This window comes from Terrapene carolina, unplaced genomic scaffold, assembly GCF_002925995.2.
Source record: "Terrapene carolina triunguis isolate 2854851 unplaced genomic scaffold, T_m_triunguis-2.0 Scaffold68, whole genome shotgun sequence".
Lineage (NCBI taxonomy): Eukaryota > Metazoa > Chordata > Testudines > Emydidae > Terrapene > Terrapene triunguis.
This window is the reverse complement of record NW_020664419.1, coordinates 4818778-4836666: the sequence shown is the minus strand read 5'-3', so window position 1 is coordinate 4836666 and position 17889 is coordinate 4818778. Positions and strand designations below refer to the sequence as shown.

The 17889-nt window shown below is 51.0% G+C and overlaps 1 protein-coding gene across 1 annotated transcript in view; it reads right to left on the bottom strand.

Annotated features, from left to right (window-relative positions):
* Positions 1 to 7117: 7117 nt before the first annotated feature.
* The window catches only part of PODXL (podocalyxin like), an 83959-nt gene continuing 73187 nt past the window's right edge, over positions 7118 to 17889 (bottom strand). Inside the window, exons 6-8 of the mRNA XM_026648609.2 lie at positions 15688 to 15749; positions 14955 to 15122; positions 7118 to 7350 (exon numbers count right to left, since the gene is read on the bottom strand). Coding sequence (XP_026504394.1) covers positions 7156 to 7350; positions 14955 to 15122; positions 15688 to 15749 — 425 coding nt within the window. The 3' untranslated portion in view covers positions 7118 to 7155. The remainder of the gene's footprint in view (positions 7351 to 14954; positions 15123 to 15687; positions 15750 to 17889) is intronic.

Genomic DNA, 17889 nt, shown 5'->3' with positions numbered 1-17889 from the left:
CCAGCAGGAGGCGCCACTCACCGTGGCAGGGACGTTTATAGATGTTTTCATAGAATATCTGGGTTGGAAGGGACCTCAGGAGATCATCTAGTCCAACCCCCTGCTCGAAGCAGGACCAATCCCCAGGCAGATTTTTGCCCCAGATCCCTAAATGGCCCCCTCAAGGAGTGAACTCACAACCCTGAGTTTAGTAGGCCAGTGCTCAAACCACTGAGCTATCCCAACTCAAAGCTATCTTAAATATTGGAAATACACTTGCAATTTATGCTTAATTTGTGGCCATGTCCCTTTAACGCAAGCAGTCCCCCCTTCGTCCCAACCAAAAACGAAGTCCTGTTTTACACACAAGAATGTTTATTGACAGAAATACATGGTGTCTTCAAAATATAGTTTGTAGGAAAATGCAAGAATTATAATCTCTACAATCCAGTTGCTCAGTAATTTCCAGTGTAAATCAGACTCCTGTCCCTCTGAGAGATGCCACTCTACAGCACGCAAGATAGCTGCATTGTGGACATGGGAAACATTCAACAACAAAATAGCCTCTTTACACATGTATTTTCCCTCCTTGCCGTCTGTTTTGGGTATGATTTTTGCTGTGGTGGCAGTAATATAAACCTACTGTCAGCTGGACCATGGCATATGACTATGAGCATAAAATATGCATTATTTACACTTTCTTCTATGATTCTGAAAATAGAAGTCTTGCAAGAACTTGTCTTACCAAAATGTAAAGGTAACTGTACAAATCGAGATTGTGTCTTTACGTTAAAGCTATTGTTTTTGGGAGGATTTTCATTTTTTTTTTGGTCTAACACACAATTATGGCTACATTATACTATGAAGTTTTAAGGCCAAATATGCTCAAAGTTGCATTTTCTAGTTCTCCTATTTCCTAGTGGACTTTGAAGAACATGATCTACTCTGCATCACTTTCCATTCTTCATCGGAAATCTTTATTTTAAAAGTGGGAGGAAAAAAATCTATATTTTAAGATTCTTGTGGTTTAAAAATATGGTGTATGGAAAAAATAAATACATTTCACAATTCCCATTCAAATGTTCAGTCACTGCTTGCTGAGCAATGTTGTTTGCTCTGAATAAGACCTGTAATTTCACAGTGACAGGCCCTGGACCTGCATCGTGTTCTTCCAATCTGTGATATCAGGTCTCTGGACCCAATTCAGTTAAGTATATACCTGATTTCAATAGGGCTTAAGCATGTGCTTAAAGCTGAGAACTACTTTCTGCTCCAGTGCAAGGCGCATTTTTGTGAGCTTGCCTCCTCTAACATAAATAGCAACATGTATATTTAAAAAAAAAAAAAAACACCCTAGCATGCTTAAACATGTGGCTTTCCCCTGTGGTTAGGGTGAGAGAACGAGACAGATGTTAGTCACATGGCAGAAGGCACTCTGATACTCTGATGATGAGCATGGTATAAGAACATACATAGAGTAGAAGTTGGTTGAATAGGGATGATTTGCTGAATTGAGGCCTTTATGATAATATCCTGCAATTAAAGATTCCTTGGCACAAACAAGCAGAGAGCCTCAACATTATGTAAAAGGGCAGACGCGCAAGCTTACAGATGGATGAGTTGTCCATTAGAACAATTGTGAATCAACATGGTTATGAAAGTTATTGGAAATGCTGAGACCAGCTCCTTAAGGCTTTTTGTAACATCGCAACGGCAGGTTGAGCCTGTTTAAATATGAAAACAAAGCTGCTTGTTCTAATGCAACAGCACGCTTCAAAGACGGTCACCTGGCCACGGTTGGTCAGGTTTCGCCATCACGCTTCACCTTAGACCACAGCCAGGGTCTTCTGGGCCTACCAAAAATGGTAATCCACAGTGTCCCATTGGCAAGCTATAGCCTGAAATGTTCATCCCCTTAGTTTGGATCAGATTCTCGTGCCCCTGATGCAGGCGAAGAAGTACTTGCCTGTGTGAGCACTCCTAGCCCTTTTAATGGGGCTGCTCACACAGCACTGGGCTCTGAACTTTACCTTTATTTCCCCCCCCAAAGCAGTGCCAAGTACATTGCCACACCACTCGCAGTAATAGTTACATATTGAACATACACCGGTTTAAACACTTTTCAGACTTTCAGTGTATGAGAGAAGGGGGAAGGGTTACTTTATATAAGAGAGTTGATCAATGCCTTGAACCAGGTACTCTGTTCTGGTTGAGATCCCTCCCTCCCCCCAAACCTTTAACCTGTGTGAATACCTTGGATGATTAACACCTGAGACTCCAAAACGTCTGTTACTTTTTCACCATTCCTGGTCTGCACTTTTCTCAGCCTGGATATGGAAATGCGTAACACTCCGTGCATAGCCCTCTTCCTCCATAAATCTGAACCCGCTCTACCAGAGAGAAAATATTCCCCTCGATTCACAGATCAGGATCTTGGGTAACATTTTCCCATATTTGTACGTCAGACACTTAAGGACCTCGGGCCCATTGGCTTTCACTCATAGTAAGGCTCCTTAAGTGCCTTTTGCTTTTGAAAATGGGACTTCGGTGCTGCTTCTGGAAACTTTACCCTTTGAGAGCACAGAGATTAAGGGCCAGATTTTTAAAGGTATGTAGGTGTAACGCTGACAGACCCTGGGCAGGATCAAACCTGGGACCTCTGAAGCTTAGTGTATGAGCCTGTACTGCACGAGATAAAAGCCATGTGCCTCTTAGCTGAGGCTGTAGTAGACTCATCCATCTCTACATGGTCTCGGTGCTACTAGAAGTGGACAGAACACATCAAGCAGGCCTGGGTTACGTACTTCCCCTATCTGAGGAAGCATGTCCCAAGCTTCAGAGACTTCCCTGTTGATATCCCGGACAAGCTCCCACTTGTAACTGAAACCAATGGGCATTAGGTGCCTAAATACCTTTTAAAATTCACCCTGAAGTGTTTTGCTCTAGGTTTCAGAGCCCGGGCTAGCGTCTAATACCCTGTCCTCAGACCACACTGCCTTCGAATTAAGGAGGTTACTTTCATTTTCTGCCTCTCCTGGACCAGCACACGACATCCCCACAACAATGAAATTAAAGGGATACCGTCCACTTGAGCCTACTGTTAAAAGGTTTAAAGTAACTTGTTACCACTACACCTGCCCATGTGACTTCCTGTAAACTATTGAGGTTTCACGATCCGGTTCCTATCTTTTAAAATGCTGCTGCTGCTGCTGTGTTAAAGACCCACACAAACAAGAGAGGCTGGTTACACGGGGAAACTGAACCTGACCATGAACTAGGTGAACAAACCGAAAAGGCAGAGGAAAAATAATTATCTAATCGTTTTCCATTACAGAAGACGAACAAGATGGTGCTTGCAACAGGAGAGTACGTTTAGGGCCAGAAGTGTGATGCCTTTTTTAAAGTGGATGGTGTCCCTTTAAAAAGAGAGAACCGAAGTAATCATTTTGGGTTTTGTACCATGAAAGCCTTTTTTAAAAAAACGCACCTAAATTTGAAGCCTAAATAAAATCAAGCCCTTTTTAGAGACCAGAATAAATTGTCGGGGCTTCGGGTGATTGATTTTTTTTTTTTTTTAAACATTGGTCTGAAGTTCTTATGTAGGCAAAAATCCCTTTGATTTAACCAGCCATTCTGCCAGCCCAAGGGCTATCGGGGCTCCGCCATAGTGCCTGAAACAGATCATGGGCTCTTCAGCGCCAGCACCCTGGCCCTATGCGCTGAGCCACACAAGGATCGTCAGTGAGCAGCTAGGTGGGCTTGAGGGTCTGCCGGGGCTGGTCAGATGGCAGGATTGGGGCCTAGCTGAGTTTCAGATGGGGTAATACTCTGTTTCTTGTACTCGCTCAGACTTCTGCTTCTTGCCTTCGGTGATGCCTTTTGCGGGTCCTTAAACTTAAGACTGTGCTGGAGGGAGACTTGATAGATAAGAAATCTGGGACGAAATTCGGAACTTGCTCAGCTTTAGACAAACCAGCCCTGGGATGATGCTGGGTCACGGGGGGGAACAAACACACCCTGAAAACTCACCTCTAGATAAGACTTAAGTCTCAGAAATGTGAACTCTTCTGTTCCCTCCCCCAGCACCTCCTGTAATGAAATTTGGATCTTTCCTGCACTCCTGATGGATTTCATGCTAAAGCAGCGATGCCCCCTCTAGTGGCTGGAATCTGTACAGTGGCTTGACATGGGTACTGCCCCCAAGCTAATGATGCTGCTCCTTTTGCTCATACTTTATCCACTGGTCTATCCCTGCCCATGACCCAAGCAAGGGCCACACTTAAGAACTGCTCTATGGTGCCCAGCCATGAGGGGGAATAGTGCTGTACTATGTTAGCATGAGTGATGCTAGGCTAGGATGACCAGATAGCAACTGTGAAAAATTGGGACAGGAGGTGGGGGGTAATAGATACCTACATAAGAAAAAGCCCCCAAAATCGGGACTGTCCCTATAAAATCAGGACATCTGGTCACCCTACGCTAGGCTCTGCTCGCAGTAACCATGTCCTTGGAATGTAAGTGCAGCTCACTGTAGTTTGCCCTTTGCTGATACCTCTCAAGGCTCTCGCAGGTTTAGAGGCCCAGCCTGACACAATCCAAATCAATACGTCGGTGATTTCCAAGACTCTTTGCCTACTAAGGTGGCGACACGAGGAGGTGCTTTTTCTTTCAGAGCTTGATGCATCCTCCATTCGCCTTTCCTATTTTGAAACCTGTTGATTTCAACTGGGTGTGTGAACTGGCAGAAATTGACCCGTGCCAACTGGATCCGGGTACGACATTGGGCGAGCTCCTCCCCTGATGAAGCCAGCTGTTGTTTAGCCTGATTGCTGAATTCTCTTTTCCTTTGCAGCTGGGCAGAGCTTTCAAATGATCTGATTGCACAAAATTCTGCCAGAAGCGGGACTAGCTAACGTCACTCAGCCCAGCGCTAATTTTGGCACTGACTTTAGGTTCCCAGTCACTGGGCCCCAACACATTCTTCTGCTTATGCCACGGGGAGCATTGCTAGGGTGTGTTTCAGCGGGTCAGTTTCGGGCTGTAAAACAGCCTTGGGCTGTTTGCTTCTAATCCTGTGTTGGGGACCTTTGCAGTGTTTCTGACTGATGCTCAGGAGTGCAACGCATGTCCTTAAAGGAAACCTGCAGTGATTAACTGACGAGAGAAGCGATTACTGCCCACCATGGAACAGATGATTGGTTTGGCTCTTTCTAGAAATGCCTGTTGCTATTTCGCTCTCTCTGTAATAGTGCCTGGATTTGCTCTGAGAGCTGCCGGTGTTACTAACACTTTCCCCCCAGGGAGGCACGTGTGATGCCGCAGGATCGGAGCTGAGGGGGGCCAGCCCTGTCCTGGCACGACACACATTTTTCACGTGTGTAAGAGAATTTTTGGGTTAACAGCAGCAACTTCACTAAGTTTTTCCCCAGCACCAGTCCTTGCCTCACATAATGAGTTTGAATCTCTCTTTTGCATTCACACATTCTTGTCAGAACTGCATTTCCTGAGTCTGCCTGCACGCCAGACAATCAAGGTGGCAGTTTCCTATTTGCCTGCTGTTAGATGCCTTTTTACCATCAGTGAGAAACTTCAAGGCGCGTTTTGAGCGACTTTGTCATTGGATGCAATGATGAAACAGGGAGTTTAGTCCTGCTTCAAATGCAGATCTCACTAAGGACCCCTACTGGGACCCTCCCTAAATACATGGTGGGCTTCCTACACACTTTAAACTTCTATGACCTTTGGGCTAGGGGCTAAAAGAATGGGCTTGGGAATTTCATTTGAATGGTAAAGGCAGTGCAGGTACTTCCGGCTCAGTTAGTTTATGGACATGATTCCAGCCCAGAATTAAATAACTCCATTTTATTCACTGTAGTAAGGACCCTACGGTATCTGAAAAATGCTGCATTTTAATGGCTTGAGAAGGCAACATCCCACTGCAACGTCTACCTACAGTGGCTAAAGAAACCCAGCAGAAGTGCAGTCTTGGAGCCTTAACATTGCCCCTGTCCTGAAGGAAGGATGTATCCTCAACAGGACCTCAGTGTCAGTCAGTGGAATTCACACAGCAGGCCAGGAAGGTCCATGGAGGACAGAGGGAGTATTAAGGACCCAGGAGTGATCACTGGTGTTGGCAGGGGAAGCTTTGGTGAATGCAAAGGATTTTCCATAGTGATTCCAGGGAGACTTGGCAAATGACCAGGCAATCACGTGGCTTGGGATGAGGGCAGTTGCTGTTCTTTCCCTTATCTCCTGTGGCTTAATAACTGGCACTTCTATAAAGCTTCTCTGCACATAACAAATGGGGAAAACAAAAGCACAGAGCACCTAAGTGACTTCTTTGAGGTCACACAGAATGGACCCCAAATCCCCTACCCCGCACTCTCACCACTAGATGGCACTGCCCCCTCATTTGATTGGAGCAGAGCCTGGAGGTTTGACTATGGTATTGCAGGTGACGGTGGAGGTTACGTGGGGGAAAGATCCTCATTCTCCTGGTGAGCAGTGATGGAAGAAGAACAAACGGTGCAGAGCCTCACAATGTACTGGGCACTGGCAGCAGGTGATGCACATGACGGCAGAGCGAAGAGCTGAGAAAAACCTGTGACAGTAGATTGCTAGCCCTTTGCCTCCAGCCCTTCTACCCTGAGCAGCACCCTTCACTAAGGCAAATCCGCTGTGATGCTAACGCGGTTTCTGGAGTACCCCGTTAGGCACCAGAGGCTTCTGATCATTCTGTATCCAGGTTCTCAGCCCGGGGGTGGGGGGTGTCATGACCACTCTGCCCTTCCCATAGTGCTAGATCCCAGCTAGACGGAAGGGGTCCCAGTATGGAAAAGGCTGAGAAGCCCTGCAAGAGGCCTTCAAGCTCTTAACCTTTTACGATGGCCAGAAGCTGAACTTTCTTGTCTCTAGTCAAGGCTTAAATACCGGCACTCTCCTGCTATAGAAGCAAAAATACAACCTAGTCTGGACTGTGAATATGTTTTGATTGAACAACGTTTGGGCCAGAGCAAACGCCAGTCATGGTCTCCTGCCTCAACGGGGCATTCAGGCACCTGGGTGGCTCCTTGCTCCACAAGATGCTCCAAGCGACGGCACTTGTGGCTCTGATCGTTTTGGGGTTGTTTTTTTTGTTTTGTTTTGTTTTGTTCTGCTGGTAGAGTTTCATGTCACTTATAAATGCGTGTCCTCCTCTCCCTCCAGCTCCTCTTTTGTGAGGTTGTCCATGGGGACTATCCAGCTGTCTCCCAGCTCCCCGTTCAGGTTCACCTTCTTCTCCTGCATCTCTGAGGAGGTCTCCATCACCTCCAGGGTCGGGTTGTCATGGTAGCCATTCTCCATGGTCTGTAGCTCTTCTGTCAGGCGTTGCTGGAGGGGGACAAGAAAAAAAACAACACAGAAATCTTTGGTGAAAACAAGAGCGTGATCGGTCTGTGGATAAACGTACAGTATTTCCCAGCTGCCAACTTTATCCTCACAACATCTGTCCACACTGCACAGTCATCTCACAACCAGACATGTTAGTGGGACTTTCCTGGTGATGACCAAAACTAGACTAGCCGGGGTGCTGTAGGTCAGGATGGAGGGGCCTGGACTGGACAAGGCAGGGGTGCTGTGGATCAGGACTGAGGTACCTTGGCGGGGCGCTGTGGAGAATCTTACAAAGCATCTGCCAGCCTTTGACACTACACAATCAGTGAATTTTAAAAAGAGAGAGAGTCTGAAGTGTAATGCAGCTGGTGGCTTGGTTCTACCTCAGCTCCTCACGCCCGGGGCCAGAGACGGGCAATCTCCCTGGCTCACCTCACCAGCTCCTGATTCCTTCAGCAAGGCCTTTCCTGAGCTCAGCGGCACATTGTCCTTCAGAACTAGCCTGCTCCACGCTCTGTTTTCTGCACCTGTCCTCCTGGCATTCCCAAGGCAGGAAAAACCCTGCTGTTCAGGCTGAACCTTCTTTGACTGGGACCACCCTTGGTTTACAGCGCACTTAGGGTCACGAAGTGCCTCTATAAATAATGCCACGGAGTCCCACCTTAGTCCTCTGTGACAGAAGTCAGAGATGGGAAAGGACAAATAGCTCATCCGCTCCCTCTCCCCTTAGCCAGGAAGCGTTGTTCTCCATTCTACGCTCCCCGCTGTCTTTCTTGTCCAGGCTAGTCCCAAGGTATTGGGCTTCACTATTTCACCCCTGATACACCACCTCTTTCTAGTGATATGGTGCCTGGAAATGAACCCGATGCTCTAGGAACGGTCACACCAGAGCTGGAGAGATGATTAGTTCCCTGCTCTGGCCGTGAAGCCCAAGCATGTGCAGCTGGATATTCCGCTGGCTCATCTTGCAGCCGTGTCTCATCGCCCACTCGTGCCTAACTTGCTGTCCATGCTCCCTCTGTTGTCTCTTTGGGCATTGTTGCGCCTCGCAGGTGTCTTGCACTGGTCAGGTGCCTGAGGGAGCATCCCCCAGATGTCCTCACCTGGGCCTTTCCCAGCGCATCTTTGTTTTCTGCCCATGTTTCCAATCTCTCTCGGGCTCTTTAGAGGATTTGTCTGTCCTGGTTGGTTCTTGCCACTTCTTCCAGTTTCGTATCATCAGTCTGTGTTCTGAATGTGTTGTTCTAGCCACGCTCCCAGCTCAGCTGTGAAGCTAACAAGCCATCACTGTAGAATGGGGCTAGACTTCTGCCCCAGCTACATTGGTTTACCATTACCTGGGGTTTAGCCTGTTAATCGTTCTTCGAGTGTTCCTATCCAAGCCAATTCAAATAAGACTTCAAGAGACTCATCAAATGCTTTGCTAAAATCCATTTGACATAGAATCATAGAAGATTAGGGTTGGAAGAGACCTCAGGAGGTCATCTACTCCAATCCCCTGCTCAAAGCAGGACCAACACCAACTAAATCATCCCAGCCAGGGCTTTGTCAAGCCGGGCCTTAAAAACCTCTAAGGATGGAGATTTCACCACCTCCCTAGGTAACCCATTCCAGTGCTTCACCACCCTCCTAGTGAAAAAGTGTTTCCTAATATCCAACCTAGACCTCCCACACTGCAACTTGAGACCATTGCTCCTTGTTCTGTCATCTGCCACCACTGAGAACAGTCTAGATCCATCCTCTTTGGAACCCCCTTTCAGGTAGTTGAAAGCTGCTATCAAATCCCCCCCTCACTCTTCTCTTCTGCAGACTAAATAAGCCCAGTTCCCTCAGCCTCTCCTCATAAGTCATGTGCCCCAGAACCCTAATCATTTTTGTTGCCCTCCGCTGGACTCTCTCCAATTTTTCCACATCCCTTCTGCAGTGGGGGGCCCAAAACTGGACTTAATACGCCAGGTGTGGCCTCACCAGTGCCGAAAAGAGGGGAATAATCACTTCCCTCGATCTGCTGGCAATGCTCCTACTAATACAGCCCAATATGCCGTTAGCCTTCTTGGCCATGAGGGCACACTGCTGACTCATATCCAGCTTCTCGTCCACTGTAATCCCCAGGTCTTTTTTCTGCAGAACTGCCGCTTAGCCAGTTGGTCCCCATCTCAGTCCAGAAAGCAAAGCAATTAAGTTTCTGGCAGGATTTCTTCTTTATGAAACCCACCGATCATGCTGCTTATTGCTCGTGGCTCTGTATAGTTACTTGATGTTCCCCTTCTCAGTTTGACTGTGGGTGGAAATTGGCCTTATGGTCCGATTACTGCCAGGATCACCCTGTCTTCATTTTTTGGGAAATCTGCACTAGCTTGTACTTGCCCTTCCCCCATGCCCTCCTCCCCTGCCCTGTGGTCTGTGACATTTCTAAAATAACTACAGCAAACTAGCTTGCTCTCAAATGCCCCGCGGGATGACTGTTCTACCAGGCTGAACGTGGGTGCTGAACCGTCCCCTGTAATGCAGCCCTTTACAATGAAAGCGACAGCGGGGACCAGGGAACAGAGCACATATCGGAGTTGTGGGTTCTATCCCCACCTCTGGCACTGACCTGCTGTGAGACCGTGCGCTACTGCCTCTGATTTGCTTACCTCCCACACTCTGTCTGTCTTGTCTATAAAGGCCTTGTCTTCATGGGAGAGTTGCTGTGTGGGCGGGATTTTTGCTTTGCTACAACCCAAGGAGTGAATTTAAGCTGCTGCAGTTATAAGTGGAAGGCATGACTATTAATATAGTGGTATAACACCTGCCCCTTCCAGACACTCATTCCTATGAGTGGCTTTTTTTGATTCAGCTTGTGTTACCTGGGAAGGGGCTTAAGCTAAACCAAAAAAGCTGTTCTTATACCAGAATCAGAGTGTGCACACTGGAGGACAGGGGGGGCAGTTTATATTGGTCTGAGTACATGGGCATAATTGGTACAACTTTCCTGTGTAGCCACGGCCGTAGGCAATAAACTCTTCAGGGCACGGACCTGTCGTTGGTTACGTGGCCGTACAGCGCCTAGCACAAACAGGGCCGGCTAGCTGTTGCTGTTAGAAATATTAGAAGCCAGGTTGCTGCCATGGCAACCGCAGGAGCCAGCGGCTGGAAGTGCTGCTTTGTAAAGAAAGCCAGCGGCTCTGATGGGCGCTCACGCATCTCAGGCCAGCTGCGTTCACTTCCATCACTCACATATTGCAGCGGGAGACTCTTCGGCGCTGCCTCCGCAAACCGCCCGCTTCTGAATGCTTCCCTGGAGACAGATGGGGAGCTGAAGTGGGTGTTGATTCTAGCAGCGCGTCACTCAGACCAGGATTTCTCAACCTAGGGGTCGGGACCCAAAATTGGGTAGCCAGAATGTTTTGAAGGGTCACGTGGCAGCTCCTGTCCCTCGAGTCTGCCTGAGCTCACCTCCCTGCTCCAGGCACTGCAACCTCTGGGGTCCCAGCGCCGCTTAGGGTTAGCCCAGCCGCCATGACGACGGGAGTCCGGGTAGGCCAAATTTGAGTGAGTGGCACCGCCACCACATGAGCCAGGTCACAGCTCCACTCACACAAATTTAGTCCAGTCAGGTGGGGCCAAACCTGAGCTGCCACTATGGGGTGAGTGTCGGGCAGGACCCAACCCCACTGTGGGGCAGAACAGGGGCAAATCCACCTGTGGGCCTCCACCCCCAGATTATTTACTGGGTTGCGACAGGCCCTAAACAGTGACAAATGGGTCCTGAGCCCCAAAAGGTTGAGAACCACTGGACTAGGGTTTAAGGCTAGATGGGACCCCCGGACTGTCTAGTCTGATCTCCTCTATAGCCCAGGCCTCCACCACCACCCAGCACCCGCACACCAAGCCCAACAACTGGAATCAGACCCGAGTATTCCAGGCCTCAGACGCCTACACTGTTGTGTGCCATGGGCAGAGGACAGCAGGGACAGAGATGAACCAATGCCAATGGCAGGGAATTGCCACAGCTGCCTTCTCCCAGTCTGCTCCCCCAAGCACATCACCCCTACGTCTATTTAAAACTCAGCCCTGCATTGGAACAGCCTTGCCGGCTCTGAAGCAGGGCCCTGGGCTTTTCAGGTCCAAATGCAGCCTCACTTTCATCCCGCTCTTAATCTTCAATCTAGACTGTGGCTGGTTCCTCAGGGCTTGACAAACAGGCCGAGGAGCGAGTCCTTCAGTGTCTAGACAGGATGCTGCCACTTCCTGTTTGGTGACTCGACTGCAGCTTTTCTCTCATGTTTGTAGATTAAATAATCATGGCAAATTAAGTAAGCTTGGAAGGAAATTTGGAGGTGGAGGGACGACCTGGCTCCGTGCTAGCAAGGACCTGCAACGGGGACAGGGGAGGGGGAAAGGGCGTGTGCCCATTTTTGCTCTGACGATGTATAAAGAAGGCCTGAAATGTATTTGCCGGAGGGAGAGGGGAGAAGAGAAATCATCTGCTTGTCTTTTACATTAGAACTTCAGGCCTCATCTGCCCCGGAAGACACCTGTGGTCTCGTCCCTCCAGTCCCACGAGGTTGAGAGCTGAGCCGTGACGCTCAGCGACACGGGAAGGGTTTGCTCTGATGCAGCTGCACTGGTGGAAACCCCCGGCCTACGGCTCCTCAGCTGACCGGCAATGGTTTCGAAGAGGGGTAACTGCAGCAGCGTACACCGATGTAGCTGCACTGCCTCAGAACTCCTCACAAGGGAAGGGATTTTCAAGCCTGGGTGCTCCACAGCCATTGCTTTTTGTCTCTAAGAGCTCCTCTGCTCCAATGCGCCCTTGGGACAAAGTGAGCGAAAGATGGAGCCGCCAGCCCCTTCAGGTGTAAGAACCCACAACACCCATCAGCGCCCCAGTCCTCCAGCAAAACCCAGGAAGAGCAGCTGGGCTGTTCCAGTTTCTTAGCTAGCCTTCCGAGTCGCCGCTAAGGCCTTTCTTCTCAAGGACGCCAACCTGACTCCAGCCCAGGCCCACGATTACGGATACCTGTTACTGTCTGTGCCTGGCCAGCGGCCTTTTGGGACGTGAGTGTGCTGAGCTGCAGTCCAGTTCCACCTTGCAGTGAAAGGGACCTAAAAATCACACGTCTGCCTGAAAATGTGTTTCGATCTGTAAATGGCCGTAGCCAACACCCAGAGCTGACAGCTCGTGATGTATAATCAGTGTCGCTCCTTCCCCCATACAGCGAGTTGCACCTGTTGTTGGGCCTCTCACAGAGCAAGAAGGGTGAGAGAAACACGTACGCTCTAGTTGTGTGTGTACAGCGCCTAGCACACTGCAGTCCTGGGCCAGGATTCGGGCTCCTAAGCACTACAGCAATACAAGGAATTCACACTGATGGGGGGCTGCAGCCCAGGTAGAGTCTGTAACCACTTCTAATGCTTTTTATATATATATAGTTAATTTCAAGCGGACAGTGACCCTGGTTATGGTCTCGGCACGGTGACCAAAAATGAAATGGACCTAAAGACCAGCCTGTCTTTTCGCTCCTGCTCGCAGAGGTGGGGCACATGAGAAGCAGCCCCGAGGGTAGGAAGTTGGGGCGGTAGCCCTCGCTGTTGTTAATCCACCTCCTGAGAGGCGGTAGCTAGGTCACTGGAAGAATTCTTCTGCCAACCTAGTGCTGTCTACGCTGGGGCTTAGGTCAACTTCACGACGTCGTGTGGATTTTTCACACCCCTACACGTCATAACTAGGTTGACCTCACTTTTCAGTGTAGACCAGCCCTGAGTGATCACCTTCTATAGATGTTTCTAAGCCAATTGAAAAGAGGATTTTAATTCTCTGACAAATCCCACACTGTCCTCAGGAGAACTTGTGAAGACCTCTAGTGGTTTTGCCCTATCATAGGATTCTTGCATATGACATTGTCAAATTCCTTCTCTGTTGGATCCAAACTTTTATCAGTAGCAATTGGAGCTGTGTAAACCTAGGGAGCAGTGGCTTGTACTTTGATATCTTTACACTGATTCTACAGCCAGCCTTTTTGCTCGTAAGCTTGGCACCAGATGTTGCTTTTATCTGTTAGGTTTGAGACCGGACTCTGCCCAGGCAGAGCAAAGGGATTTCCCTAGCACTGCTAAACTAAAGGGTTAAATTGCTGCCGCAGCAAACATCACTCCTGGCGCTCTTAGATCTGAAGTGTGTAGTGCCTGCGCCCTCCTGTGGACATCAGCTGTGTCTGCAAGTCACATCTGCATTTCCTACAGCACAGAGCGATGCAATGACTGTCCAGCAGTGCCAGTGAGGGTAGGGTGACCAGATCTCCCGATTTTATAGGGACAGTCCCGATTTTGGGGGCTTTTTCTTATATAGGCACCTATTATCCCCCACCCCCATCCCGATTTTTCACACTTGCTATCTGGTCACCCTAAGTGAGGGGATAGCAGGAGTAAATCAGTACAGGCCAATATTCAGATTGGTAGGGAACCTTTGGGAGCAACAATCCAGCCTGTTTTGCTGTGAGCCTGATCCTCCCAGGGAAATTCAAAGGGACATGAACAGGAGAAATGTATGATGCCCTGTCAAATTAGCCTATTGTAAACTCTACTGTTCTGAGCACAAGAGACTCACCCATCGGCTTCTAAGGAGGCGCTCAGGCCCGAAGGTATTTAGGTGTGTAACTCAAACTGGGGCTTTGATCCTCTGCTACCTTAGCTACGCTATGAGAATTTAGAGGGATGGAATGCAGGCTCGGGGCAGGAAGCCAAGCTGCCCATCATTTCAAAACCACAGTCAAGGGCTGCGTGCTCGGTGACTGTCCCTGTGCTTGCTGTGTTAGCCAGGGATTTAATTTGGATGAGGGCCCGAGGAAAAAACTTGCCACCCACTTAAAAATGTTGGGCGTGTGGGAACTGTCAGCCCATCTTGTCCCGTATCCTGTCTCTGATAGAGGCGAGTGTTAGATCCGTTACAGAAACTGGGTATCGGACAGATTGTTCCATAACTTTCCCCTGGGGGCGTCTCCTGGTTGATTTCCTGAGGGGGCAGAGTCTGGGTTACAGCTGGTTGGAAAATGCCAATTATTTTTCACAGGAAATTTTAAAATTTTTGAAAGAAATCAAATTGCTTTGGGGGGTGGGTTTTCATCAAAAAAAATTCAGGGGAAATTTTGGAAAAAAAAAAATCCCAAAAAACCTGTTTTTTGATAACCAAAATTTTTGTTTTTCTATCAGAAAACCAGTTTCATTGCCAACAGAGCGATTCCCCCAAAGCATTTTCTGTGCTCGACCAAAAGCAATTTGCATCACAACTCGGTTTCCCTGGGACAAAATTCTGACCAGCTCTTGCCAGTCTAATGTAATGGGAGGGGAAGGGGGACTTCTCCATATCAGTCCTCCCAGCCCAGCCATGCTGACAGAGCCGAGCAGCCAGCCCCACACGTCCCCAAGGAAGTCAGGGTGGCTGGCAGTGGTCTGATCCCAGGACAGACCAGTAGCCCAGTCCACGTTGGGACACAGCTCCCTTCTCCCCCGCCACGCAGGTTCACCCCAGCCTTCTGGCTGCTGATTGACTACCATGCAGGGGGCTGGGGACATAACGGGAAGCCCCTGCGGGTGCACGGACGGTGGGAGTCGCTTACCTGATCCTTCCTACGGGCGACCCGCTGGTGGCAGCAGCCGTAGATGGCAGCGACGAGCAGCAGGGAGCAGGCCATGCACACGATGGTGATGATCAAGGGCATGCTGAACCGGTCTTCGTTCTCCTCCTCCATCCGCTTGTCAGCATAGGTGACGTTGCCAATGCCAAGCTGCCAAGGGCAGGAAGGGTGAGGGGGCAGATCCAGCAGCACCTGCACTCCCTGCCCTCGGTGCCTAGCCTGCGCTGACAGAGCACCCGCGTCCCCGACCCCCCCTGCAGTCCTCGTTCCATGGCACGGCAAGCGGCCCAGCTCCTCCCCAGCCTGGGCCTGCACGGAACGGCCAGCTGCCCAATCAGCATACAACTGTGGTGTACGCCACCCAGCCGGGGGCAACTATGCTGTTCTGCCCCGGCAGGGGCTCCAGGCAGCCTGCGCAGAGGGGAAGGAGGGCTGTCCAAGGACAGCAGCCAGGCTGAGTGAGAACGCCACCCCCGTGTTCCCGTCCTCTGCTGATCCTCTTAGTCACAGTCTAAAGACCTTTAGAAATGGAGACGCTGATTGCCCTGGGGCTGGCACGGCAGGGAGCAGTGGGACTGTCTCCATCGCCTTCCAGCCCCAGAGCTCCAACCAACGTCATCTCGGCAGCTGGCCCTGAGCAGCGTTTGCCCAAAGCCTCCTCCCCAGGAATGGGAAGTGGGGTTTGTCCGGGGGGAGGGGAGAGAGACTCACTCACCTGCTGGAGCTCTCCCTTCTTCGTCCCCAGCAGTTCAAACAGCTCCTTGGGCGCGGCGTTGGCTGTAGGGAGAAACGAGCCAGAGGTGAAGGGCGGCCCCCTGCATAGCGGCTACGCCACGCGGCCTGCCCCATGCGGAGCTCGGGGCCTTCAGCCTCCATCTCACACATGAGGAAACGGGGCAACTTGCCCCAGGCCCTGCAGTGAATAAATGGCAGCCTCCCCCCGGTGCCCCCATCATCAGTGCCGTGGGCCTCTGCAGAGAAGCCAAGGATTAAACGGGGGAGGGAGACTGCCCAGCCCTCTCTGCGTGTCAGGCTTGGTGCATGGCCACCTGAGGTCCCGTCCAACCCTGAGATTCTATTGGGTTAAGGAGTCCGTGGGCCCGAGGAGGCCGTGCTGCTGGCTGTGCTTTGCCTGGATGCTCGCTGGGTTGGAGCCCAGGGCTGTAACTCTAATACCTTTCAGCAGCGCGACACCCAGGCCCAAAGCAAAAGGAACATTTACCCAGGGAGATTTTTGGTGCCGGAGCTCCAGCTGGGGAAGGGCTGCCAGGGGCTGCCTGGGTCCTGCATGGGGCATTATTCATAGATTCTAGGACTGGAAGGGACCTCGAGAGGTCATCGAGTCCAGTCCGCTGCCCGCATGGGCTGGGCTGGGCTGGTCCCTCCACAGGATCCCACAGCCCTCTGTCCACTCCAGCCATCCTGTTTGTGCAGCGGGTTAGGGCCACGTGGGGAGCGGATGCAGCCCTGGGGCTGTTTTCACTAGCGAGATGGGCTTTGGGGATTGGTTTCCGGCCTCATAAGCACCAAGTGTTTCAAACAATCGCCCTAAGCATGTACAATGTCTACACTACAACTGAATCCCCGTGGCTGGCCTGTGCCAGCTGACTCGGGCTAAGGGGCTGTGTAATTGCAGTGTAGACGTTCGGGCTCGGGCTGGAGCCCCGGGCTCTAGGACCCTCTAGGACCGTGCTGGGGGGATCCCAGAGCTCAGGCTGCAGTCTGAGCCCCAGTGTCTACACTGCAATTAAACAGACCCTTAGCCTGAGGCCAGGTGTGGGTGCCTCACTGAGGTGTAGACATACCCACAGCGCAAGAGGGCAGCTCCGAATCCCAGCCCCTGCCTACCCTGTGCCCACGCCGCGGGAGGGCTGTTACACCTGGCCATCAGGCAGTGCGGTGTGCAGTGGAAGCAGACAGCACGGGGGAAGGTGAGACAGGGAGGCTGGTGGTCGAAGAGCAGCTCACAGGCCAGGAGTCACTTCCCTGCCCCCAAGGGCAGGCGTCCTTCATGGAGCATGGGAGGGATCGGATTGTTCCCGGCAGTGTGGCAAACGGCCTCTGCCAAGCAGCGGGCTCCTACATCTCCCCAGCAGGTGGGGCTGTTACTGAGGTGATCAGGCAGCGCAGGGTGGGCTGGGAGAGGCTGTAGCAGGGTGTGTGCCCAGAGCGCCAGCTTGGGTTACCTAGGTCCGCCTGAGCTTTGAGATCCCCTCTCCCCACACTCGCCCGCATGAGCCCACTGGCAGGCCTGGTACCAGCAGCTCTCCCTGGTGGGTAGAGGGGGAAGACCATGCACTGCTCTCACTTTCTCTCCCTTCCCCCCCACGCCAGGAGTGGCATTAAACAGAGAGGCAGGTGCTACCCTCCTCGGCTGTGAGAGCAAGTCCCTGCTCCAGTACCAGCTGCCTCAGAAGAAAGTGAAAGAGCCCCCGTAGGGGGCAGCTACAGAATATCCTGCCCCGAGGGGAGATCTCTTCCTGACCCCAGGCAGCTAGCAGTTAGCTTCTGCCCTGAAGCATGAGAGCTCTGGCCTGTCCTGCTCGTGTAAACTGGCTCTAAGTGCCTGGCCTCGCTGAAAGAAGGGGAGTCCATCTTCAGGCCCTGTAAACACTGTCCTCTCCTCTGTGGGTGCCCAAAGAAGGTCAGTCCTTGTGGGACCCTTTAACCATGGAAGCACCTGCAGCCTGGAAGCTGGACTGAAACCTACCACCTCATTTCACATCAGCAACCCAATAGCCATCAAATTGAGGTTCGGTCACACCAGAGCGGGGCTGGGTGGTGCACCTCCCTGCCCTCCACCCCCCATGGGGGGCTGGCCCAGGCCGCTACCCCCCCCCCCCCCCACACCAGACATTCCTCCATGCCACTGTAGAGGGGCACACCAGTTTTGGGACCACTAGGCTAAAAGGTCTTC